Source organism: Melanotaenia boesemani, chromosome 8, assembly GCF_017639745.1.
Source record: "Melanotaenia boesemani isolate fMelBoe1 chromosome 8, fMelBoe1.pri, whole genome shotgun sequence".
Lineage (NCBI taxonomy): Eukaryota > Metazoa > Chordata > Actinopteri > Atheriniformes > Melanotaeniidae > Melanotaenia > Melanotaenia boesemani.
Genome location: NC_055689.1, coordinates 32347147 through 32374734, shown reverse-complemented (window position 1 = coordinate 32374734; position 27588 = coordinate 32347147). Strand labels below are relative to the sequence as shown.

The 27588-nt window shown below is 40.5% G+C and overlaps 1 protein-coding gene across 1 annotated transcript in view; it reads left to right on the top strand.

The window, feature by feature from the left end:
* Positions 1 to 342: 342 nt before the first annotated feature.
* The window catches only part of adcy8 (adenylate cyclase 8 (brain)), a 146335-nt gene continuing 119089 nt past the window's right edge, over positions 343 to 27588 (top strand). The window contains exon 1 of the mRNA XM_041992913.1: positions 343 to 2523. Coding sequence (XP_041848847.1) covers positions 1615 to 2523 — 909 coding nt within the window. The 5' untranslated portion in view covers positions 343 to 1614. The remainder of the gene's footprint in view (positions 2524 to 27588) is intronic.

Sequence of the window (27588 nt, the reverse complement as noted above, 5' to 3'; positions counted from 1 at the left end):
CTTCAACAACCAAAGAAGGTTCCACTTCTTCTGGTGTAACAAAGAATTTAACATTCTAATAATGACTGAGAAAAGCAGTAAATTTCCCCTCATCTGAACTGAGAGCCCAGACGAAACCAGAGGAAACAGAATCAACGGAGGCTGCACTTTGACAACATGCAGCTTGATCCTAAAGGCAGTCAACCAACAAGAGAAGCAGCAAATTGAATTAGAGAAAAGATATAGAAAAAAAGTGATGATGTGTAGGAAGGAGGATGAGGAGGGCTGGGAAGTAGAGGCTAGAAGTGGAAGAAAAGGGGATAAGAAAAAGAGCGTGGGATGAGACAGACGGTTAAGAAAGAGAGAGAGAGTGAGAACACACACACACGCACTGAGGTGACGTCAAACCGGAGCGCAGCTCGCTCGCGCCGCCGTGCCTCTCACTGACCAGCATCACACTCTTCAAATCTGGTCCACGCGGGTGTTGCTGCTGCTGCACGCCCTTTTAACCACCGAGGAGGAGAGGGAGACGAAGAAAGAGAGAGAAAACCGGGAGGACGGCTCACCGGAGGAGGAGGAAGTGGAGGAGGAGGAGGAGGAAGGAGGCTCCGCTCTCATCCTCGCGCGCAGTACGGGGGGCATAACGGGCATTATTTACTGGATGGAGACGTGCCTGGCCGCACCGCGCGGTCTCCTCATAGAGAAAATCCTGTAGGATTGTGCGGGAGTACGGCAGTGTGGTTTACCTCTCTCCTCCCCGTTTGACAGATGTTGCATCCAAGCGCGAGTTCCCCCGCGTTGATGGAGACGCACAAGAAGGGCTGATCCGTGTTACGGGGCTCGCGCACTCGACATTGATGCTGTTGCAGAGCCTCATGCGCAACAACAACTTGGCGATTTTTTAATTTTCTCTGGGTCGTAGACGACTTAGCCTTTAAGATTCCGATCTGGTGGATTTTTTCCTTTTGTTTTGGCTTTTCTCTGGTGATGACCTTTCCGGATTTGTTTGGTTTTTTGTGGTTTCTTGTATGAATGTTACTGAACATTGGATTTAGCTGGGCTTTTTGTTGTTGTTTTACTATAAGCGCATGCAGACGCAGAGCAAGAAAAGAATGGCAAAGTAATCGGATCCAGTTGTGCCAACAACGCACGAGCCGCTATTGAGGTTCTATCAAAGATCAATTGCGTGCCGTGTACGAACCCAATCCCCGCCTTGTTTATCACGGATCCCGGTTCTTTGTGACGCCCCGACACCCTGATGGTTCAGAGTATTGGCGCACAGTGGCTCGAGCTCCTGCTTGGGCACGCCAACTGGTGATTTTTAGCCTTAGCAAGGAGTACTGTGGTGATGCCCATCATAATGATGCTCGACCTGGAATATTCTTTACTGCTCCAGTAGGATTTATGCACAGTTTCTCCAGTGGATCAATTTGCTTGACAATGACCTCCAAAAGCGCTTTACTCCGTGCCGTTCTCGCCACAACCCAAGAGAAAAGCACGCGCCCCCGGTTCAATGCGCACGAGAGGACGTCGTCTCCCCAAAATCGCTGATCTAACTGACGGCCGGGAGGGGAGGGAAACAAACAAACCGAAACAAACGATCTCACAAGCAAACAGCGACAGCAACAAGCGGCGATGGAGCTGTCCGAGGTCCGGTGCTCCAGCGCGAGCGAGGAGCTTTACACCATCAACAAGACCCCGAGCAGCAGCAACAACAGTAACAGCAGCGGCAGCGCGCGACCCAAACGGCTGCTGTGGCAGAACGCGGTGCGGCACATCACCGAGCAGCGTTTCATTCACGAGCAGGGCGGGGGAGGCGGAGGAGGGGTGAAAGGCATCGGGCCGGACGAGCCCTTCGACCCGAGTCAGGGCGCACGGAAGCACTCAGCGGGTCGGACGTCGGTTGGAGACCGGCACAACAACGGCGGGACTAAAGTGTTCCCGGAGCGCGCCAGCAGCGACCTGGGCTTCTTGCAGATCGACTGCGCTCCCAGCAACTCGGACTTCTTCTTGAACTGGGGCTACACGTACCGGGGCGTCATCTTCCCCACCCTGCGGAACGCCTTCAAGTCTCGCGACCTCGAGCGGCTGTACCAGCGTTACTTTCTGGGACAGAGGCGCAAGTCGGTGGTGGTGATGAACATCCTGGACGTGATGACCAAGCTCACCCTGCTCGTGCTGCACCTCACCCTGTCCTCTTCCCCGATGGACCCGATCAAGGGGACGCTCCTGGGCTTCTTCACCGGCATCGAAGTTGTTATTTGTGCCTTAGTGGTGGTGCGGAAGGACACCACGTCGCACAGTTACCTGCAGTACAGCGGCGTGGTTACCTGGGTGGCCATGGCCACGCAGATCCTGGCGGCCGGACTGGGCTACGGGCTGCTGGGGGACGGGGTGGGATACGTTCTCTTTACCCTGTTCGCCACCTACAGCATGCTGCCGCTGCCGCTCACCTGGGCCATCCTGGCCGGCCTGTTCACGTCGGGGCTTCACATCCTGGTCCAGCTGCTCATTTCTCAGAACATGCAGCTCTCTACCAACCAAGTAAGCCTTTCTATTCGTTTACTTGCAGTCCTCATCCTCACATCTTTATGCTTATTTCATTGTCTTGCACCCTTGTTGCTCCCTCTCCTTTCATATTCCTCCACCTAATCCTCCATTCTTCCCTCCTCCTATCTCCCAATTTTCCCTCCCAGTCTCCTTTTCATTGCCAATCTGGTTGGCCTCCATCTACAGCAACACTTCTCCTGTACTAACTTTATCTTTCACCCCTTGTTTTCCTCATTCTTCATCTTGCTTGTGTCCTCCCCCTTTCCTTCTTCAATTCTGCACCTCTCCTTCTTCTTCTTTGATCTCCCCAGTCTTCCTCTCAACTCCCATCTGCTCCCCATCACTCCTTATTCATCTTCCTCTAATCCTTTGCCTGTAACACCCATTGATCTCTTCATCTTCTTCCTGATTCTCTCTATCTGGCAGAAAAGTAGAGACATTTGCACTGAGTTGTCACTGGTGTTTACTGAAACTCTCCGCTGAGAGGGATGCATCTCTGCAATGTGGTATTGTCTTGGATTCTGTGCAGTCTTGTTTTACTGTGTGCTTTTTCCTGATCGAAAGCACTGAAAATAAGGAGCAGTTTATGTGTGACTGACAGTTGTGTTTCCTTTTTACATGGTCCTACATATCAGCAACTTTACTGTGCAAGAAAATTTGTAAATCTGTTGCCTCCTGTCAACACTGGCTTATTTTTTTATGTTTTTTTTTTTTTTTTTTTAATGAGAAGTGGCAGTTTCTTTGTGACAGGGCCTGTTGGTGACTGCTGAGTGCTGAGCTTTCAGCACCAGGAGCTGTCCACTCTACAGACACATGCACACACACATGTCTGGTTTAGATTAATGGTGGGGATTCTCCATCAACACTATGCATCCCTAGTCCTTATCTGAACCTTAACCATCACAGGTGAAAATTCAACTCTAACTTAACCCTCAAATCAAGTCTTAACCTTCAGAAATCCCCATTTACTGATGGAGATAAAACTAATGTTCTCACATTTATAGGATGTCCCCATAAGTTGGTGTGCAGTCAAATTTTCATAATTTGTTTCTCTGTCTTATAAACACACACGCATACATACACACACACACACACACACACACACACACACACACACACACACACACACACACGCCTGCGCGCAGACAGCAGGTTCTGAAATGCATCAACTCTAAACAGGTTTACCTCCCCCTACTGGTGAACATGATCATTTTTTTTCTATTCTGAATCTTACATTCAGTTGGCCTCTCCTGATTATTAGAGTTGATATATCAAAGACTTGGAGAATAGTCCTCCTTTAGTCTCTTTATTTATGGTCCATGATCTGTTTATTCCAAAAGAGTCCAAATGAGTTATTTGGAAAAAGTACGGAAAAGCTGCATTAGGTGGTTGTGATTGGAAGATGTTCTTTGATGTTGAAAAGGCTGCTGGGAGCTTGAGTTTTAAAAACTCACAAAGACAGCAGAGATTTTGGGGTATACAGCAGCATGAAAGGATTTTTGGCACTTCTTTAATCGTCATTTTGCAGTCTTTAATCTGTTCATTTACTTATTTTCCATTATGCTTTCTAAGTAAATGAGGCTAATCAATCAGACTATTAGTTTAAATTGCTGAATCTTAAATCCCAGGATGTTTGGCATTACATCGGATGGGCAACTCTTCAGAATGATATTGCTTAATGTTTTCAACTGAATGGTCTGATGACACTTGACCTCAGAGCAGATACATTTCATTGGATCGGTGCACTTTAGTTCACAATTGACACCTGTAAAAACATTTTCTTCATATTAAGGTGTATTTTTTTTTATATTAGACTGAAAGTCTTCAGATATTTCATGCTTGTTCAATGCAATGCAACACGATCCATCTGAGGTTCTGCTTCATTGTTATTCTGGATTTTTACTTGAGTCTGAGCATTTTTATGTAAAGTGGGACCTGCATAGATTCTGCAAGCATCTTACAACTGTTGGTTTAATATAACCAGCAGAGTTTCCTGATGTGTTCAGTGAGGAATAGATCAGGGACAAACTGCAGAGAAGCAGAAAATGTGTCACCCAGTAGCAGCATGCTGATGAAAGATCGCTGCACGTTCTGCATGCTGACTGAAAACTAACTGGATCATATTGTAGGTGAAAATCAGAGCATATTTGATGGCAACATCACACAGTCTCTTGCTTGTGTTGTGCTTTTCTCTCTTGTATCTTGTTGAGATTAGCGTCAGTAGTGTGAGTGCAACACACGTCTCATTTCAGGATTAAGCTGTTTACATCAGCAACTAGCTGTAAAGTGCATCTCACTGTCAGCTGTTTCATTTCTGGCTGTTTGATTCTGCAGATTCAACATGTTAATGGTTTGAATGGATCAGAGATGACAACATGACACACATCCTGAGGACTGTTTATTCTTGGGTTTGTACCAAAGCAGAAAAACAGAATAATTTTACAGCAAAAGCTCTGAAACACAGAGTTTGAGATCATTTATGTTGCTAATTAACTTTCATGCAGCTTTTTCTTTTTAACATCTGCTTGATTATGTGTAGGCTTGCCTTTATTTTTGGTACTTGTTTTAGAAAACTGAAGCCTTTTACAGCTCTTTTTAAGAGCAGCACTGCACTTGCTCGGACCCGGTAAGATTGATATGAAATAAACATTTAGGTTTCAAAATTAGACGGTTCAAATATCACAATGTTCATTTAACATACAGCACTCATTTATTTACTTATTTTATTTATTATTTATTTTAAAGGTTTTTGGGCTCTAGTAGCTTTTATTTTAATAGTAGCCAGACAGGAAGGTTGGGTTGGAGAGAGCGGGGAAAGGCCTGTAGTGAAGAGCCCCAGTCCGGGACTTGAACCTGGACCGGCTGCACTGAGGAGCTGCAGCCTCTTTACATAGGGCAGCTGCTCAACCAGTTGAGTTAAACACTGCCCCTACAGTACTGTTTGAAAATGAAAAAACACAATTATATTGGTAAATTGAGTTCTTTTTCCAGCCATACTTGTATTACAAATGCAATAATGATCCATTTGGATGGGAAAATATAAATATGTTCTGTTGTATTTGATTTAATAGCAGTTTTTTTCTTTGCAGAGTGGTCGGCTTTGTTGAATTAATTTCATTTCAGCATTTTCTGCAGATCAATTAGTAAATTCTTTTCTTTGAAAGTCTGTTTAGATATGGTACATGTGCATTCAGTGCATCTGTTTCCTCAGAGTTTTCTTCACAAATGTAAGGTGTGGCATTTCTTTCTCTGTGGTATCTCAGCCATATAAACATCTGGATCCAGAGAATAGGTCTTTGGTTTTTACAACACAAGATAAACTGATTGAGCCCTCGTCTTCACATGATATTTGAAGCTGCAGTGGTCTGAATAGGCACAAGTGATCTTTCTATTAAAAACAAACAAAAAAAAAAAAACATCAATCCATTATTTCTAAAAGCCAAACAGGAGCAACAGCATTTGGTGACCAAAGGAGAATGAGAGCCTGCAGCCTTGCATTGCATTGCTGACCAGAGCCTCCCAGTGGCCCCACTCTCATCATTCCCTGTCTTATTTCCTGGCACATGCACATACAGTCTCACAGCAAAACTAATTTATTTTCCTGCCATGCAGCACAATGTTGTAAAGTGATGTATTCCAGTGAGTGGTTTGGTTTGCTTGTCCTTTGTCTTTGTTGTGTTTGATGGGAGTGGGCGTCATCACAATCCAGGAAAAGAATATTATAACGTGATGCATTTTTATGGTGTTTGTTTTTTTACACAAGCTACGAAACTAACCTAAAATTGACGAAGTAGTTTTTATTGGGTAACAGTGAATCCTTAAAAGACGTGAATTTACAGTAAATGTTAGTGAAGTCAAGCTGGATGTTCAGCCTGATGGTCATGTTTCTTTATGCTCCCCTGCCATCTCTGCCTGTTAAATGTGATGCTATGTCTATGTGTGAGTGTTTTGATTAAATGTTTTAGATTTGTGTAGCTATTTTTATGTAAAAATGTAAAAACAAAAACAAACAAAAAAATAATCAAAGCTGAGCTAGTCTTATCAAGTGTAATTCCTTTTATCCATATTTTGAAAATATTGCTATTGAGCTTTTTTTGTACAGTACATTTGTAAACTGGAAATCAGATATAGCAGCATCCTTCATCTCAATTATTTGTAAATGTCTTATACATGACACATGCATATGTGCACCAAAACAACAACAACAAAAAGAAGCCAAATAGCTTGTTCTCCCGGTTATAATATTAATCCGTCTCTTTCCAAAAGTGTGATTAAATGGTTCCCCAGACAAGCCAGACATCACCATGATAAGTGAAGACATTAGCTTGGTCCATGTTGGGTTGTAATATCTCTTTTTTACAATGTACTGACATCATTGAGACAGTGTCATCTTTCAGGTTTAGTTACAGTGACTAGAGGTTGCCAGATCTTTAGTTTTGTTGAAACATGACTTCGGATGAAGGCCTTTTATTTTAAAGCAGCATCACAAACAGGCAGACTGTGTTATCTCATGCAAACCAGCCACACGAGGCTGATCACATAGAATTCTTGAGTCATGACTTATTTTCAGCACGTCAGACTCAGCCAGCTCAGAGACATCCAGGGAGCTCCAAAAATACTCTGAAAAAACCTTACTTGCTGCTGCCTGCATTTGCAGTTGCAGCCCAATCTGAGGCTCAGATGAGAAGAGGCTTGTCCTCTAAGGGTGGCCCGATTCACTATTTAATCCATTTTAAACGATGCAACACATGCCAAGTCAATTCCAATTCCTAAATTTTTTAAATTTATTATTTTTCATAATAATTAAATGACAGAAACACCGCCGCAAAGTTTGGCTTGACCATGACCACCAGGACAAATTAAGGACAGACCGGTCTGTCCCCCTAAGTGTCCAGGTGGCGAACAATAAACAACAGAGATACAAGAAGGCAGCAAGCAGCTAGCCTTTCAGCCACTGTTACTGAGAGTGAGATCTACTCATCAGGTTTGAAGGTATGTTGGAGATATTTTGGTTTTTATGGACATTAGAATGGACAAAGTCTGGACAAGATTGCAAGGTGTTTAAAGCCAAAAATAAAACATGATAATACTACAAACATTCGGCAGCACCTCATGTATTTCCAGCTCAGGTTAGAGGAGGAGAAGAAGCTGCTGGTGTTGACTGTTTGACATGCATTGTCAGAATCGCATACCTTGTCAGTTTAAAATACTTTTTAAAAACAGCATAACTATGTATGCCGTTTTGATTATTATCAATATATATATATATATATATATATAATATTTTATTTAGCAATATTTTTTCAAAGTTAATCATTACATGTTCAGTCTCACCCAGTACGTGTATGCTAATAAGTCAATGCTACAATAAGTGTTTAAACGGCATTATGACCTTATTTAACAGAAGAAAAAACTGTTATAAGTACAGTTTCATACACTTAATGTCAGTTTTTAAGTGTATTTCCCCTCAGGTTTAGTCATACAAGAGATACACTTGAGCAATGTGCAGTTAATATGTAATAAAATACATTAAACTACAGTGTCTTCACTGTCAACTGTATTACAACACTATTTCTGAGCAGTTAGTGCTGCTGAATTGATGGGTTATTTGCAGTTTTCTGTGCTACACATGTGCATTAACCAAGAGTAGCTATTCTGACAACGTATGCCAACATACACAGCACCAGTTGTTGATCCTAGCTATTATTAACGCATTTTCCTGCAGTATCCATGGAAAAATATGTTGGATATGTGTTGGATTTATTTAATGTCTGACATAAATAAAAGCGAGTGGAAATATGTATGTTTGGTTACTTAAATTAATAGATATTGAATGGATTTAGGAGTATGAAGATGCACTGAAAATCCTGACAATTGTTTAATAACTGAACCAAAGTATCCTGAATAATAATCAAATCGAATTGTGAGGTACCTCAGATGGCACACCCCTGTCATTCATGCTGAATCCTGTCATGCTTCACTTTGAAGTCTCGGTGGAGGCTGCTGTCCATCGCTCCGTGTTGCCATATCGATGGCTGAAGAAGTGATGTAGCTGGCTGTCTTCTGCACTCTGCAGCTTTTGTTATGTGGCTTAGGGGGAGATTCCCTTCCTTCCCTTGTGTGGTTCAGCTGTGTTTGCATGATTGTGCTTGCAGTCACTGAACCAGTAAGACTTTCTGGGGAAGATTTGAGTTCAAGAAGCTTTAAAGTGATTGGTGTTAGCTGGTGTCAGAGGCAAACTTCTTTACAGTGCTCCATAACTTAACATTCAAACTTGTATTTAGCAATGATGGAGACCATAAAAGCTTTCCCATCCCAAGTTTTATGTGTGTTTGTCACATAAAACATTGGATTTAATACATTGTTAATATCAAACATGCTGACTAGTTCGGCTATGTACAAAAAGCAACATGTTTTGCCGTAATTAGCTTCTATTCTTCAAAGTAGCTAATCTAGAAATCAGCCTTAATTGAGTTCAAGCCTTTTTTAAGGGTTGTTGACAAGCCTCCTGAGTGTTCATGAAAAGCAGGAGCTGAAGTCGTGGAAGCAGTCTGAGGAGGAGAGATTTTTTTAAAACAGAAGAGAAGCTGTTTCCCCTTTTGTATAGAAAAATAAATACAACTGATAAAGAATGAATCAAAAATCAAAGATGTCAGAACGACATAGTTCCTGGGGTGTTTTGTTGATTTTAGGGCACAGTTATAGCAGTAGAGTAGAAATGAACACATGAACGCAGCAAAGACAAATTAAACTTCTGAAAACATTTTTTATTATTATTATTTATTCATTTATTGTATTAACGCTATGAACTATTCCCTTGCATTTTCTTCAATCACTGACCAGTTTCAGTTTGTCTTTAACAAACTGCTTGGCAGTAATCTTTTAGGCTGTCTCCTAAAATTGGATTATAAAGTGGTTAAATCAGTGGACCTTTTAAAAAGAAATCTAGGATCCTATGAAGGTTTGTCTGTATTTTATTTTTAGATTCAATTGCCAGTGTCATAGAGAATGAACTCAGACAAACAACAGAAAGAAAATTGGGAGAAAATTCTTATTTTTTAAATCAAAAGTCTTTATTTGGTCCTTTAACAAAATGTAGATAATAATTAACAAAAATACTTTAAAAAAATATATTTATCATTTATCACCATGCGCCTAAATTATTATAGTGCAAACAGAGTCCACCAGGGGCAGAAGATACAGGTTATATCTGGGTTTTGAGCAAAGTTTTTACTATAAATTGATGCAAAAGGTCTCGTACACTGCATGTATCAAATATGATGCATACGGCAATACAGGGTTAAATAATTGAGAAGCATTTGCTAACATATTCTGCCCAAGGTTGTGTTAGCAGTTCCAATTTTTTTAATTTATGGATAACATTTTGTTTTAGAGGATTTGGTTGGTTGTTGCTTACAGATCCCTGCATGCATAATAATGAAAGTTTGCAGAAGTAAGTGGTGTGCAGGAGTGTGTTTATTAGCTTCTACTCATGCTGGGATAAGTCCTTGCTTGTGACGTTACTGTAAGCACTGGGAAGTCTGCAGGCAGAAGGGATTATTTTATCATTCAGAGTTGTATTCGTTGACCTGAAAGCACTCTGAAATCAGCCCCCTAAACGCTGTGTCTTAATTCCATGATGGCACGGGGAGCTGCATGCAGCTGGACGGAGATGGCGGTGGTGGGGGCAGGATTAGGACAGCTCATGCTGCACACTTGGGGTTAGGAAGACTTGGCACTTTGCGAGTTTAAACATCCTGAATTCAAGCAGCGCTAATCTGCCCTTATTAATTTTGTTTGCTTAAGGATGTGGTTAACATATTACAACACATACTGTACATTAAGCCAAATCGGATGGGGTGGTTTTACTTTGTGAGGAAGCTGAAGGTTTTACAATATTCAGAACTGAAAGAGATAAACTGGATCAAACTCATACAGATGTACAAACTGTTAGCAGATTTAACAGCATTTCTTCACACACATCTTCTAAAAAGAAAGTTTGTGTTTTGATTTGTTATCTGTTATCCCACATACTACACTTAGAGTTGAAGAAAGTTGTTAAATAATTTTATGACCACAAAAATAATTTGCAACAGCTTTTATAGCAATTATTTTAAATTGTCTTAACAAGAATAAGCTGTGCCTAATATTAAGTTCCTAAATGAGAAGAGTCCCTCCTTTCATTGGTCAAAAAATGAAAACTTTTAATAATGTCTAATGTATTTTCTTGAGTAAAAAAATGGAAGGTATTTAAAGACCTACTCAGATTAAAGTTAACAGACTCCTACCGATTCTAAGCATTTGTGGCCAAATCAGCAGCGTAGAACTTGTAATGAAACGTCAAAGTCACGATGGATGCAGCAAAGTGTCAGACATCACTGTGTTTGATGGGAATCCGGTTGTCAAAAACCCGTCACCAGCAGCCTGAAGTGTTGATCCAAGGCAGGGTGGATCCATGTTTTCATGATGTTTCCACCAAATTCTGAGCCTAGCATCTGAACGTGGAGCTGAAACGGAGACTCATCAGACCAGCAACGCTTCTCCATCTTCTATTGTCCAGTGTTGGTGAGTCTGTGTGAATCACCTCACCTCACAACCTCAGTTTCCTGTTCTTAGCTGGCAGGAGGCACCCGGTGTGGTCTTCTGCTGCTGTAGCCCATCTGCTTCAAGGTTGGATGTGTTGTGTGTTCAGAGATGCTGTTCTGCAGACCTTGGTTGGAACCAGTGCTTATCAGACTTCCTGTTTCCTTTCTATCATCTCCAACCAGTCTGCCCATTTTCCTCTGACCTCTGACATGAACAAGACATTCTGATCCAGACACCTGCTTCTCACTGGATATTTTCTCTTCTTCAGACCATTCTCTGTAAACCCTAGAGATGGTTGTGTGTGAAAATCCCAGTAGATCAGCAGTTTCTAAAATACTCAGACCAACCATCATGACCTCTTCCTCGTTCTGATGCTCAGTTTGAACATCACAAGTCGTCTTCATTATGTCTACATGACTAAATATGTTGAGTTGTTGCCATGTGATTGACTGGTTAGGTATTTGTGATGATCTGGACCAGATAAAGTGGCTATGAGTGTTTATTGTAAAATAAGGTTATTATAGCAACATTAAAAGTGAATAATTAATCGTAATTATTTCCATAGCAGACAGTTGTCTCTTGAAATGTTGGTGATGGCTCTACTGTTGATTCACACAACATACAAAGTCATCACAGTCATGTTATTTTTTTCCAGCTACAGGCATCATAACTGATTTTGGATAAGTTCATAGATACTGAACTCAAACTGTTCTTCTTTCATTTAGTTTCAGTAGTGGTGATCAGTTCATTTATAAGTCAAGGAAGCAGAAATGCTAAATATAGCTGACTCCTTTCCCAGCAACTTGTGCCTTCTTTGTTTAGCCCCAGACTTTTGTCATCTAAGAATCATTCCTGGACTCCCCTTCCTTCATATTCTTTTTTTCCCTCAGTGCTGAGTCTGAATCTTCCTGTCAGACGGTCAGAATAGCCATCGATCCGCCTCAGTCTCTTTACAGCCTCTCTGGGCTTTGGTTGGCCATACATCCTTTGTGTCTGACACATCCAAAGCTGCGCTATCGAACAACACATTTCCCCTAAAACCTTTACACCAATTTGATCACATCCTTCCTCTTGCTCAACTCTTTGCTTGTCTTTTCTCCTTCAAACACTCTAACAGGTCTGACTTTGATTTCAAGCCACATGTGTGTTTGATGGCTGCCTTTACTTTTGTATCAGCCATTTAACCTGTGCTCCTCATTCACTGTTAAATAGCAACAGACGAGGTTGTTCTGGTCAGTGGACTGGAGTGTGTGCCTGTGAACGATAATGCGGTGTCAGGGGAGTGTTCCCATGAAGCTAAGAGCATTATAAAACTCTTAATAGCAATGTGTTTTCTCACACACACCCAGACACAGCGAGAGCTTCACATGCAGTGATTAGCTACTCTTCAAGCTCGCTGCCGCTTCCTGTTTCAAGGTCAAGCCGAGCTTACTGGAGCGCCTGCTGCACCAAGAAGATAGAGAAGAAAATGTAAAAAAGACCAGTGTGGATTTCAGATGGAGAACACACCCATGCATTTTCAGTTTCTTGCCTTTAGAGAGTCTTTAGGAGAAGGATAGTTTGTGTACTTTAACATTCAAAAGGCATTTGCCTTGTCCCTCCCTTTTGATTTTATGGCTTTCTGTCATTAATTCCGGTTTTGATTTTCCAACAGCAGCTCTGGTTAAGCGCAACCTCATTTGCAGACTTGAATGAACCATTATCAAGATATTCTGTTCTGCATTAAAGGTGCACAACAAACACTAGGAGCAAACTGTATTTCTGGCTGGATCCTCAAAGCTGCCTTTGAAAAATAAAGTGTGTTTTAGTCACACATAGTGACGGCATGTTGCCATGTTTGTGCTGCTTTGTGCTTAATAATTGAAGTGGTTCTTTATCTGGTGCCAGCAACGGCTTGTGGGGATGTTTTTTGATAGAAGCCCTGCCCTCCACCTGCTGTACCCTATCAGTTGTCGACACCAAACAGTTGTTTTTATGTGACCAGATGTTTGCTTTTAAGGAAGAAATGGTCAGCTTCCCACCTTGTCTTTACATGGTGATGTCTTTCTCTTTATTAAGTCATGCAGTTGTTCATGACCAGACCTCAATTACAATCACATTTAGGTCAGGAAGAGTTGTCTTGGAAGAAGTTTTTTCTGTAATTCCTTGATAATGGTCTGTTTGCTGGTGTCCATGTGAAACAGCTGAAAATGTTGTCCAAAGCTGTGATGTGGAGCATTTGTTCAAATGATATTCATAGGTTTAGTTGGACTGATAGTATAAGTCAAGAACCACAATCACTAACTCGCTACTCTACAGAGTTTACATATGTTGACTCTAGACATCTCACTACATGACAATGTAGAGTAGGGTTTAGGTTTTAAAGCTAGGAAGTTCAGACAATATTGTTTCAGAAGTCTTGCAGTTTGTTCAGATGCAGCTCTGCCAACCTAAACCGTGCTGTCATGTTTTTTTTAGAGAGAAGAGACTTTCTCCTGCAACCCTTCCAAACAAGCCATCCTTGTTCAGTCTTTTTCTAACTGGACTGTCATGAACTTTAACATTTAACGTGCTACCTGAGGCCTGGAAAGTCTTTACTTTTGTGAATAATTTGTGTCTCTGTAGAATGATGGACTAAAAATAGTTTGGTAAGGAGCAAGATGATTGCTGATGTCTCTTTCCTTCTTGGTATTGTGTAGACACACCTGAATGAAACCAACCAACCAACCAACCAACCAACCAACCAACCAACCAACCAACCAACCAACCAACCAACCAACCAAACAAACAAACAAACAAACAAACAACAAAACCCTTTCATGTTTAATGACGCTAAATCACTACATGGGTCTTTAACTTGGATTTAAATAAAATGAGTGCTTCAGATGATCTGAGGCTTTCTGGGAGTTTGCTCCAGACATGTGGAGCATAGAAGCTGAATGCAGCTTCTTCATTTCTGGTTCTGACTCTGGGAACTGATAAGAAACTGGATCCAGATGACCTGAGGGTTCTGGTAGGTTCATGCTGGGTCAAGGGGTCACTGATGTATGTTGGTCCTAAACCATTCAGAGCTTTATAGACCAGCAGCAGAACTTTAAAGTCTATCTTCTGATGAACAAGTAGCCGGTGTAAAGACCAGAGAGAAGTTCCACATATTGCTTCTGCTTTTATTATTAGTGTTTGTCAAATAAATAATGACACACGAAGATCTGCTATTTTAGTGAATAGAAACTTTAACATTTTTTTTCTAGTTTAGCATATACAACCTCATTGTCCAGCCAAGCCAATGCAGATATGCCGTAGCTATAGTTGGATGTAGCAGGACAGCATAAAGGTGTGGGATAAGTAATGTGCAGTGTTGTTGTATTTAAAATGAGAGTTATAATAATTTAAATCTAAGATTAAAAAATATCTACAGTTGATATTGCGGTTATTTAAGCAGTACATAGTAATAGGCTAATGGTAGAAATACATTTTTAGTATGTGTTGTAATGTGAATTGGATGGTAGCTGTGTTTTGTTCTGTGACCTCTTCTTCCTTTTCAATTTCTGACCAGTCATGGCTGTGGTATTGATGGAGTTTATAGTGATTGTTTTGCATCCAACAACCAACAACCAACATTCAAAAAGATTGTTTTGATGTCTTTGCTTGTGACTGCTAAGCTAGCAGGGCTAGCATAGCAGTCACAAGCTAGGCCTTCTAGCTTTGCTAGCTAATGCAGCAGGACAAGGTAGCCCTGCTATCCTTATTAGCTTATGTAGCAGTCACAAGCTAGGCCTTCTAGCTTTGCTAGCTAATGCAGCAGGACAAGGTAGTCCTGCTATCCTTATTAGCTTATGTAGCAGTCACAAACTAGGCCTTATAGCTTTGCTAGCTTACGTAGTAGTCACAAAGTAACTCCCTTAACTTGTTAGAAAAAAGAAGCATTAAAAATGCAGAAATTAAAGCATCGAAATGGGAGTTAACAAATCAACAGGTGATGTTTTTAGTGAACTGTTTTATCATATGAGCATTTTGTGACTTCAGTCTGACGCTTGTGACACCAGTCAGGCAACAGGATGGCTCATATACAAAAAGAAAATGATACCAATTCACATTCAAAATCAGCCATTTAAGAATTTTCAACCTGTGCTGGTTTGATGATCTATTTTTCAAACTGACATGGAGGAAGCAGCCAGTCTCAGAGCTTCAAACACTTGTTCCCTTTTTCTTTGCTGTTAAAGCTGGGATGCCTGCAGACAGCAGGTGCCAGGACAGAAAGAACAGAGAAATGTGATTGTGACACTTTGTTTCTCTCATTCTCACAGTATGGCTATTGAGAAGGTTGGAATATTTATTTAGTTAGTGATAGGCAGCCATGTTGGTCATGACACAGTTTCTGCTATCTGAAGTAGTAGTGACCTTTAAGGAGTGGTTGTCATTTCAGGCAATGTTTCGCTTGGCTGCATCTATCAGCAGCTTTCCTTTATCTTTTCCCTTTGCAGACGTCTCTTCTGTAAGCAGCTGAGCATCTGGAGACTGACTGAACAATCTTTTATGTAGGAGTGGGGGACACAGGGCACAGAGATCACAGGAGGAGGAATCAGCATCCCCATCCTTTATCTCTTCCCCTTCCACCCCACCTCACCTCTCTTTTACCCTCCTTCTCCATCTCACCGGTTTCATGCGGTTGATCTCAGACAATCTTGCTGTTACCAGACACTGCACTCAGCCACTCTTAATATTTAATGAAGGCTCAGGGCCATCAACCACAGCTTTTTGAGCTTTTAATGGCAGAGTTTTCCAGTGACATTTCTGTGCAGTGACCTCCCAGGCATTTCCAAAAATTACTTCAGACACAGAAACCTTTGCCATCTGTCATTCTCATTCCTCTGTCCCAGATGAACACAGAAATCAGGGCAGGAAATGAACACTTAGGTTTAGATATCTGGAGGAGTAATTACAACCTAACCATCCAAACAATTTTTTTGAAGAAGGAATACTGCAGAATTGGGTAACTTGTCAAACTCTGAAATAATTTAAAGCTTCTTCCAAATCATTTGCTGATTATGAGTGAGGGTTGGCGGAGCTTTGGACGAGGATACAGAGAAGCCCAGCCGGTGGGAAAAAGCAGCCAGGCAAAGAAAATGTGGCCGTGAAAGCCTGTGATTTTTAACTCCTTTAACTATTGCATATCTCTATAAGTTACTACCCGATAATACACCTTGGCCACCACAAAACAGGAGAAAATATCTAAATGATGATATAAAAAAAAAACCTAAAAAGGTGTGTAACATCTATCATATTTACCAAATTATATCAAACTGTAGACAGTAAAGTATATTTTACTTTCAAAGCATAGAAATTAAGGGTTTTGATTAATAATACTTTGGAAAACATTACTAAATTATAACACGTCCAAGTTTTGCATTACATGAAACTGACATGAAGCATCTTTATTCAAACAAGTGAATAGATACAAAACAGTTAACTTTATTGTGTTTTCTTTACATATGTTTGGATACAGATGATGGAAAAATGTCATTCTCAGTCTTACTGGACCTCAGTGCTGCATTTGATACAGTCGACCACAATATATTGCTTAAACGACTGGAAAACTGGGTGGGCCTCTCTGGCACTGCAATACGCTGGTTAAAATCTTATTTAAAGAACAGAAAGTACTTTGTGTCAATAGGTAATTTTACATCTGCACAGACAAGAATTACAAGTGGAGTTCCCCAAGGTTCCATCCTGGGGCATCTTCTGTTTAGCATCTACATGCCACTTGCACAGATCATAAATAACAATAAAACTAGTTACCACAGTGTAACATCTTCTGGTGCTACTTCCAGCAGGATAATGTACCATGTTGCAAAGCTCAGATCAGTTGATGAGTTCTCTGGACTCCAATGGCATCCACAGTATGTCACGATTACAGAATTTCTTGGTACAATGTATAATAATCACGGTTTAATGATTATCACAATTTTGTGTTAATTTCCCAACAATACAAATGGGTAAAGTCACATAAACAATCCTTATACATCTTTAAGTTTTAATTAGGGCTGTCAAAATTAATGTGTTAATGCAAAGATGTTAATCGGTGGAAATTATTATTCAAAGTAAAACATCAAACTTGGCATTATCTTGGTGAGTGAAGCTTAATTTGATGCCTTGTCATATCAGTGAATAGAATCTTCCAAAAAAAACCAACGAAACAAAAAACACTTAATCCACCTTATTTATGAAGTTTCTAACTGTTTTAAAGCCTTATATTTACAAGATGAGCCATTTGATATATCAAATAACGTTGTTTTTGTTCCGTAAGTAAGTTGTGCTGATTTGCTGTTATGGGTCAGACATAATATTTTGTGTAAAGTGTCAATATTGAGGGATGTTTATGATTAATTTATCAGATGGTGTTTAATACAGCCATTGATTGAGAATTAAGTAATAGTGACATTCCCACTCCACAGTCACATTCCACAGTGAAAAAGGGGGTCTAACCCAGTACTAACAAGGTGTATCTGATAAAGTTACTGGTCAAATACCTCAATATAGTAGTTGTAAAGTTGTAAAACATGCACTGATGCAGAATTTTCTCTAAGTGGACTACAGTTGTCATTAATACATGCTCGTCCTGTTACCTGCAGTAATTTACTTTATCATATTGTGATTGTGTTTGTATTTCTCTGCTGAAAATGACTGATTTATTAATCAGACTGCTAGTTTAACAACAGAAAACCTGAACAACGGCTTTAAAATTAAAAAATTAAGCAAAACCATAGGTTTTGATCAAAAAACGAAATAGCAGCAAATGTTCGACTTTACAGTGGTGTTAACCGAACATCTTTCAGTTTTCAACCGTTGTCTTAAAAATGGTAAAAAAAAAAAAAAAGGTTGTCTTAAAACAGCGAGACATTTAAAGAAAAAGCATTTGAGAGGTGAGAAATGAAAACTGGATAAATTATGTCTTAGTGTAGATGTAAAGTGTTGACTGTAACAACAGGTTCTGCTTGCATTGATAAACTTTAAGAGCTTAAGGGCCTATAAACCACACACTTTATCAGTTTACAGTGAAATAGATAATCGTAGCATCCAGAAGCAGTAAATAAAGTTTAGTTTAAACGAAGCGGTTAGGCTGACCTGACTCATGTAGCAGTTATCGATAAGAAAGTGTAGATGAGAAGATTAGCTGAGGTGTAGTGGTGTTATCACTCACTGGCAGTGTAACAACGTGCGATCATGGCTTTGGAGGACAGAAAAGATTTATTTCAGTTACAGAAAGTAAAGACTCCACATCGTCGCTGAAACCAATGTTGCTAAAAACATCTTTCAGAATGAATTAAGCTGTAAAATAGTGTCATTTTGATGCATCAAAATGAAGATTTCAGTACAGGATACGGCTCATTTCCAACCCCCAACTACACTTTTTCTCACCTTGTTGATTCCCCTGGCCTCGTCCTGAGAGACCAAATAAAATGGTCTGTCTGGAAGAATTACAGCCCCTGAGTCTGGGCTGTAAAAATGATAAAAAAAGACATTTTGTAGTGGCTCATTTCCTCCTCTCTTTGCTCTCTGCTCTGGGCTCTTAAAGCTTTTTGTGGACTTTAAGTGCCAGAGTGGTGTCTGTACCAGATAAATCACACTTTGTGCAGCACAGTCGGTCCTGGAACTTCGGGGGATAGGGAGAACATTCTCATCAATTTCTTTCTCTTTCTGAAGTTTCTTTTATGTAAAGCTTTTGTTGAAGTCTAAATGTAAATCGAAGTGTATTCATTTTAGTCCAGCGTGTTCAGCAGAGTTAATCGACCTCTAAAGTTACCTGTAAGTCATTCCCTTTTTCTTGCCAAATGCTGAGTCAACACTCCCCCACCTCCTTTCTGTATTATCAGCCAAGCAGCCAGACATTTATCTCAATGAAGGCCTCCCCACTAAACTGCTGACACATTAATGCTTATTGTATCTGCTGGTAAAAATAACACAAATAAATTCTCCAATGTGAACTCCTGGACACAAATTGCTGAACTTATTGAGTTTTCTAGATGTGCCGGAGGCATCACGCAAGCAGAGCATCAGCAGAACATGCTTAACCAGTGCGGTCATGATACATCTCTATAGCATGATTGAAAGGATTTAGTTTGAGGGAAAAGCAGGTGCTTCATCTTTAGAAGAGGTAAAGGGAGTTTCTGCTACACTTCCTGGCCCGAGAGACCAGAAGCAACAAGTCCATACTGGATGCTGGTTAAGTAACTCCAAACCCGTTTTTGCCATTTCCACCTTTTTTTCATTATATATATATATATATATATATATACATATTTATGAACGTAAAATCTCTGCCCTTTTAAGCAAAGTCAACATTTATTTTTTTAGGACATCCCATTCAAATTCAGAAATCCTTTACTTATTTTTCTGTTGCTAAGAAAGTCGTCCTCCAGAACTAGAAATCAAGGCACTCATGTCACATCAACCACTGCACAAACGTAATCTCAGAATACATGCTGGAACACACAAAGAACCACTGTTCACCCTTTTAACATAAATGAACCACAATACGCCCTCTATCCCCCTCCCTACACACATATATCGCCCATGACTCCTGCTACAGGAAACACACACCCTTCACATATACTAAATATGAAACCATCGTCAACATTTCCAACTAAAACTTCCTGATGTAAAGAATAGCACACAATAAAACATATGCTAACTATCTGGTCTTGTTTACCAGTACTCGTGTCCATTTGTCTTGTCTGTCTTGCCCACTGTCATTTTTTGTTCTGTGTTTTTGTATATGTCTGTTAGAGCCCCCCATTAATGTTCCCCTTCAAACTAATAAAAATTACATGAATATGCCCATCTTACCATGTTATGTTTGAAAAATAAAAACAAACTGAAATATTAATTGACAATAAAGTTTTTTTTTTTTTGCTTTTTATGCTACTACGTACCCCTGTCACCACAAAACCAACTCCAACTCAGCTTCTCTTTAGCACCACCGCATGTCAGAAAGGTCTTTTTGGCTTTATTCCAGTCATAGAGAACCATTTAAGCCATCTAACTGTTGGAAAGTTTGGCTCATCATCATTTTGGGGTCTAAATAGAGGTCTCATAGCAGCATAATAGTGACAGTGATCTTTTTATGATGTAAATCTGATAAATAATGGTGGATTGTGCATTGTGGATTTACCATATAGAGTTTCTGAATAAACACTAGATTTTGTGGTTGGATTGTAAACCTCCCGGGATATAAATACCTGGAAATCTTCCATAGATCACCTAAGTGTAAGCTACCCATCACAATTTACCACAGAGAGTTACACACTACCGTTCATGAGAAATTGCTGACAATATAAATGATAGCAATTGGGGGCACTGCTGATCTAACAGAGCTTTAAGGGTTAGTGACCAGAAAGAGCTGACCTTTTTGTGTTTGCTGCTTGTTTTATCTGGTTTTCTTCTGGATCCCAGAGACACAGACAGCAGGTTGAGTCTAAGCTAGTTTGAGGAGATTGAGTGGGCGTGAATGGATGTGCGTATCTCTGCGTGATGGCCTGCCATTCTGCCATGTGCTTCACTCAGTCTCAGCAAGGATATGCTCCAGCACGACAGTCCGCAGGATCAGGCAGATGTTACAAAAAAATGGATGTGACTGGAAGATGAAGGACAAGACATATTGATTATCTCAGTCATCATGACTCTGCTGGATCCTGAGACATCCCCTGGGTGGTCTGCAGAGGTCAAACATGCAACAAGCTGATTAATGGCCAGAAACAGCTGGCTGATGGTGACTGGGTTATGACTTCAGGGACACTTGTTCAGCATCACATATGAGTGCACAGATCCATTTATTCTCAGTCAGGAGATTCACTTACACATGTCCCAAAGCAGTTGCATGCACAACACACACACTATTTATTTGTTTATTTGTTTGTCTGTTCCTTGTGCCTCTGTGGCAGTTTTTGACCTGATTGGTCAGGTCAAAAAACTGCAGCTGCCTAAGCAGGGAAGCCCAGACTTCCCTCTCCATGGTCACATTTTCTAGCTCATCCAGGGAGATCCTGAGGCATTCCCAGGCCAGCAGAGAGATGAAATCCCTTCAGCGTGTCCTGGGTCTTCCTCTGGGTCTCCTCCCAGTCTGATGTGCCTGGACTACCTTACCAAGTATCCAGGAGGCATCCTGACCAGATACCTGAGATGAGGTGACCAGCCACCTCATCTGGCTCCACTGGATGTGGAGGAGCAGCAGCTCTACTCTGAGCCCCTCCAAGCTTCTCACCCTATCCCCAAGGACGAGTCCAGCCACCCTGGAGAGGAAACTCATTCTGGCTGCTTGTTTTTGTGATCTTGTTTTTTCAATCACTACCCACAGCTCGTGGCCATAGGTGAGGGTAGGAACGTAGATCGGCCAGTAAATTGAGAGCTTTGCCTTTTGGCTCAGCTCCTTTTCCACCACAACAGACCGATGCAAAGTCTGCATCACTGCAGATGCTGCACCAAGCCGCCCGTCCATCTACCGCTCCACCCTTCCCTCACTCGTGAACAAGACCCTGAGATACTTTAACTTAAGATACTTGAGACACTTAAACTTCTCCACTTGGGGCAGGACCTGATTTAACCAATATTATCTACCAATATTCTCTTCATAAATACTCAGATATAATTAAGCTATACAACAGTAGTTAAAAAGAAATGCTGTGGTGTGTAAAATGTTTGCAAATCTCTTAATATTTCAGTCAAAAGTGAACGTTATAAAATATGTGCCCTGTTTGTGGCTGAGAACATATTGAGGGAGCTTTTAAACTCAAGAAGGTGATTTTAAGCTTATTCTTCACACTGAGGATGATTTCAGACAGGATTACCTCCCAGCGGTAATCTATCCACAGCACCGGGTGCAAGCCAGCAGCGCTCGGCGCTCTCCCACGGGGTCAGTGTTTGACGAGATTATTGATGGATTACTGTTATCTATTTGACATATGGAAAAGAAAATAGCAGATATTCAGATAAATAAATAAAAGGACTCCACACCCAAGAGACAAGCTAAAAATGTTACCTCTAATTACTAGTTGTTTGTGAAGAGACTAAAAATGTCCTCATCAGAAATGATATTGATGGCCTCTTAACAGCATGTTTAAACAAAGAAAGAAATGTTTTAAGAAGTTTTTAGTAGAAAACAACCTCACACAGCCAGACAGGGCTTTTGCTATGTGGCTCTTATGTACTGCCAAAGACCAGAGATGAGTTTCCTTGTTTACCGAAGCAGATCGTTGCCACAGTGGCTGCAGCTTGCATCGATTTATCCATCACAGATTGTTTTTCTTAAATTAGCATTTGGCTGTTTGCCTGACCCTGAAGCTCTGCCTCCATCAGCAGCAGTAACAGACAAAACATTTAATTCTATATGAGATTTTCCAGCATTATCAAGATAAACTTTGAAAAGTTAAAAACAGGTTAAAATGTAGAGTTGGTCTCTAAGTAAAGTTTGCTTCTTTTCTTCAGTGCTGCAGATTTTTGTTGTTGTTTTTACAAAGTTTAATGTACCAGGATTAACAGAGTTTCCTCTGTTGGTCAAATATCTGTTACATTAGTGGTGACAAACTCTGGTCCTCGAGATCTACCACCCTGCAGGTTTCTAGTGTTTCCCTGCAGCAACACACCTGACTCAAATCAATGGCTCATTAACAGGTGGGTCCAGAAGCTGACAACAAGTTGTTGGAGAACCTTCCCTTTTACCGGTTGTAGTCCGGTCAGGCCGGTTGTACCAAACTAAACACTAAAACCTGCAGGATGGTAGATCTCTAGGACCAGAGTTGGTGACCACTGGGTTAAATTACATATCAAATTTAGATTTTCAGGTACATTTTTTAAATTTAAGTTACTTTTGTTCACTTTTATGATGATTTCAAGTTCTCTGTTGTGGCCCAAGGCCCCTGGTACAGGGGGAGGAACGTTAACATTCAGTTTCAGAGTAACATCAGGGCTGTGATATAAATACAGACGTGTGAAATCCACAGAAAGTCCAGAATCTCTGCATTTCTATGACCACCAAAGACAGTTAAGACAACAAACAATTAAAAGAGCAGGTGAAGTCTACAAAAATATGTAAACACATTATGATTCATGTCCACGGCATGTACACGGGCAAACTAAATCTCTACCGAAAGCACAAGTCACAGATTCCAAAACTGTAAGTTTGAAAGCTGAAACGATGCTTCACATTTGTAAAATATTGTCATAAATTCTGTCCTGCCTTTGCTGTCATGCCCCCAACACTTATGTCCTTTTGGAAAAAACATTTAATGAAAAATTGCATTTCAAGGTGACCTTTGAGAACAGTTTTCCAATCAAAATCACTATTTTCTGCCTGTTCACATGGATTTGGTTGGACAAAGACAGGTGTCCCACTTGTGTGTCCCAGATTCCTCATCGGATGGCAAGGATCTGAAAAATGCCTTGCCATGTCTTTACTAAAACCCCTGTAACTTTGTTCTGTTTCACTTCACCACCATGAATGCACAGATAGCTGATTCTTGGATTTCTGGAGTTTTTTGTTGATGCTTCCACCTCTGATGAAATCTCACAAGTGTTAGCTTCATTTTGATGGATAGGGTTTATAATTGCAAAGAAATAATACATTATTTTTAGGGTAGTCATGGGTTAGGCTTTACTTGAAAAGTCATTTTTAAGCAAAAACCCCCAAAGACCCATGAGGGTTAAGAGGCTAATATAGTTGTTTACTTTGTTAATTCATTCATATTCATTTTCTATACAGCTTAGTCCCATGCCGGGTTGCCGGGGCTGGAGCCTATCCCAGCATTCAGTAGGGTACACCCCTGACAGGTCACCAGTCCATCGCAGGGCCAAAAGACAAACAACAATTCATGCTCACACTCACTCCTAGGGAAAATTAGGAGAGACCAATTAACCTATGCATGTCTTTGGATGGTGGGAGGAAGCAGGAGTACCCGGAAGGAACCCACGCATACACGGGGAGAACATGCAAACTTTGCGGTGGTGCTAATCACCACACCATCAGCCCCATTTGATAATTGCATTTATTAAATTTAGCTATTAATGGAAAGGTAGAAGAAAAAAAGAGAAAAAAAAAGGGGGGGGGGCAGTTGATTTTTTTGTAGTTACTGGGTGAGAAGTACGAACGCATGCTTGATGTTCTGCTTGCTTTGTGTGTTTTGTGGGAAAAGTGGCTCTGCTGTTCTGTCTTGCTGATGTGACTTTCAGTGCAAACAACAGCATGGATCATTGCTCTGCAGTGTCGGATGTAAAATGTAATATGACAAAAAATGGTGGAAAATGGCTGGTTATCTTCATTTTAACCAAAATGGATCCGTTTTTATTTCAGCTGCAGGGTACATCATGTGACTTCATTGTGAAATCTGTGAACATGCAGAGGGTTCGACTAAAATTTAGAGCTGAAACAGAGCAGTTTGACACTTGCCAGAGAAACCGTGGAGCTCACTGTGGACTGGCCTCTGGGCTGTTGTGTGCAGGTTGACACCCAGCTGGTATTACACAGCGACCACTTTCTGTCACGTCTGATTACATTTTGGCAGCAGGAAAAACTATTAGCTTCATAGTCAGTAGAAAGAGTCTCATCACAGACAAGCATTTCATAATCAGAGGAAAAGAAAAACTGTTGCTTTTCAGTTATTTTGTCTTTGATATATTTGGCTTTAAATGAGCTGGGGACCTGTGTTCACTACCTCCTTTGTAGGTTAGCATGGAAATTTCAAGAATGTCCAAAAGAACCTACATAATTCAGTTTCTTTCACTGTAAACGGTGTATTGTAGGAATTGTGCTTTGAAGTAGCTCTGTAACAACAGTCCAGGGACTACAGATAATAAAAAAATAGATAAATTATTGAATTAAAACATAATATTGTGGCCATTTCTAGCACATTTTGATATAAGTTTGCAAATAAACTAATAATAAATCTGTGTTTAATGGTTTCTTGCACATTTGAGGTCCAACTGATTTGCTCCATTTAACCCATAAAACTTCTTTTTACCATAAAATGGTCAGGTTCTTTAGTCTTCATGTTTATTTTATTTATTACAGTAAAAATTCATGTAGAAGCTCAACCCTTTTAATCCCAGTCAGCATGCAGACATGGTGTTTCAGGACAGCCTCAGCTGTCAGATTCTGAGGCTAAAATAATGTAAAATGAATGTATGATTAGATAAAGCAGCATAAAGGCCGACCAGAAGAAGAAAACTGAATTTTTTACTAACAGAAATTTGTAGAAATAACACACAGACCAACAGTGACCAAGCCTTTCCTCATTTGCACATCATTCTCTCAAGTCTTGACTTTCAGGAGAAAAATATTGGCATTGAAACAAACACACAACAGAAACTATTTCCATATTTACACTTTTTCCTCATATCTGGTTATTTCTGCTTCGATTTACCTGCTATCCTCACTAAACCAACTCCAGCTCAGCTGCTTTTTAGCACCACCGTGCATCAGAAACGTCTTCTTGGCTTTATTCCAGCCATAGAGGAGCATTATTGTTTGTTTGTATTGAACTTTGTGCTCACTGGTTGATGTTTGGCTGCTCCTGAGTCGACATTAGTCTCAATTTTAGCTCTCTGATTGGTGAAAGGTTTAACAGGAAGTGGCTTCATCATCATTTCCAGGTCTAAATAGAGGTCTCTTTGCAACATAGTATGATAGTGACCTTTTTATGATGAAAATGTGATAAATAATGCTGTTGTCATGGACCATTGTGGATAAACACTAGATTTTGTGGCTGAATTATAAACCTCCTGGATGGGATATAAATATCTAAAAAACTTCTGTAGATCACTTAAAGAGTAAACTATCCATCACAATTTACCCCACAGAGTTACACACAGCTGTTCATGAGAAACTGATGGCAGTATTAGTAATAGCGCTCGGGGTCACTGGTAATCTGGGTTAAGAAATTGCTAATTTAGTTAACAACAACTTGTAGAAACATATGTGTATTAGTTTGGCTTCATAAGAATATGATGGCCTGCAATGGGGACTTTTTGACTAGTACGCCGTCACACAAACCCGACCTGCAGAAACACAAGTTATATCGCCGCTGTAAATTATTCACCCCATCACATCACATGGAACATTCAGCTCCTTATTGATTCCAGCTTGCGTGTGTTTCCATCCATCCATTTTCTATGCTTACATCCTGGGCAGGTGGCCAGTCCATTGCAGGGCTAACACAGAGACAATAGAGAATAACCAATTAACCTAACACGCATGTCTTTGGACATCAAAAACTGTTGCTGGAGAGAAAAGCCACTGTTGTGAGAGGTTAAGAAAAACTCACTATCACACCTGTCTTAAATCCTTTAGTTTGATCTTATCCACCAACAACTGTTGTAGCTTTGAAGCCAGCATCGCTCTTCCATGGCTCCGCAGCAACACACTGCACTTCTAAGGAAAATGAATGCTTATCAAGACAAACAAAGAACACAAAGATTATGTGTTAGTTACTGATTTTAATCACAGAATCACATTTTAAACCTGGTTAACATTAGAGGTTTTATATGTGCTACAGTTCATATGGGTATAATTAGGTGTAGTGCTCTGGCTGAGGATCTTTGCTTTTATTCTGCAGAGTACCACCTAAATTCTTAGAAAGACAAGCTCTTCTGAACTGTGTAAACTATTAGAAGAACCTCTCCTGATACCTCCCTTTGTGATGCTTTTCACATACATTGTGAGGAAAACTAGCTAGCACATTACAGAGCAGCAGATGCTCCAAGCTATTTAAAAGCCAGGAGATATTCCAAAGGAAAAAAAGACGTGTAATTAGTTGAATTAGCCATAAACCCTTTGCTGTGGACTTTGTCCAATCTAGCTATCCACTGGAGAGTTCACATTTTAATAACTGATAAAAACAGCACAAGTCTCAGAATCAGTCATCTTTTAAAACAGTCGGAGGGAATTTATCCACTTTTGCTAAAGGCTGAAAGAGACTCAGAGCTTTTTCTAACTAGCTTGTCAGGAAACTTCTTCTGACATCCAACAGACACAAAGAACCGAATCTGCCTTTGGAGATGTTCCAGTGTTCAGGCTGTGATCTCTGCCCAAAGCTTCATGCCTCAACAGAGTCTCCAACTTTGTGTTTGTACCATTTTGTTCAGAACTGGAGAAATCTTCTGAAAAGCAAAGTGAAGCTGTAGATTTGACTGGTGAACTGTACAAGTCCAGCACAGCCTTTTTGCTTATGCTCCACTATTGTGTAAGGATAAAGCGGAGCATATAGCACGTGTCCTGCTGTCTGGTCTGTGTACTGAGTGTGTCTGGGGAGAACGGGTCTTCAGTGGCTACGCTGTCAGAGACTATTGCTGCTTTCCCTCAGGCTGTTGTGTTGAAGCTGCCCTCTGGGATCTGTTGCCCCGACAGTTCAGGGAATAACCCTCAGCTTGCCTTACAGGAACAGACACAGCTGACTATTCTGTGAATACTGTAATGTCTGACATTATTAAACTGGAGTTTCTTGTTAA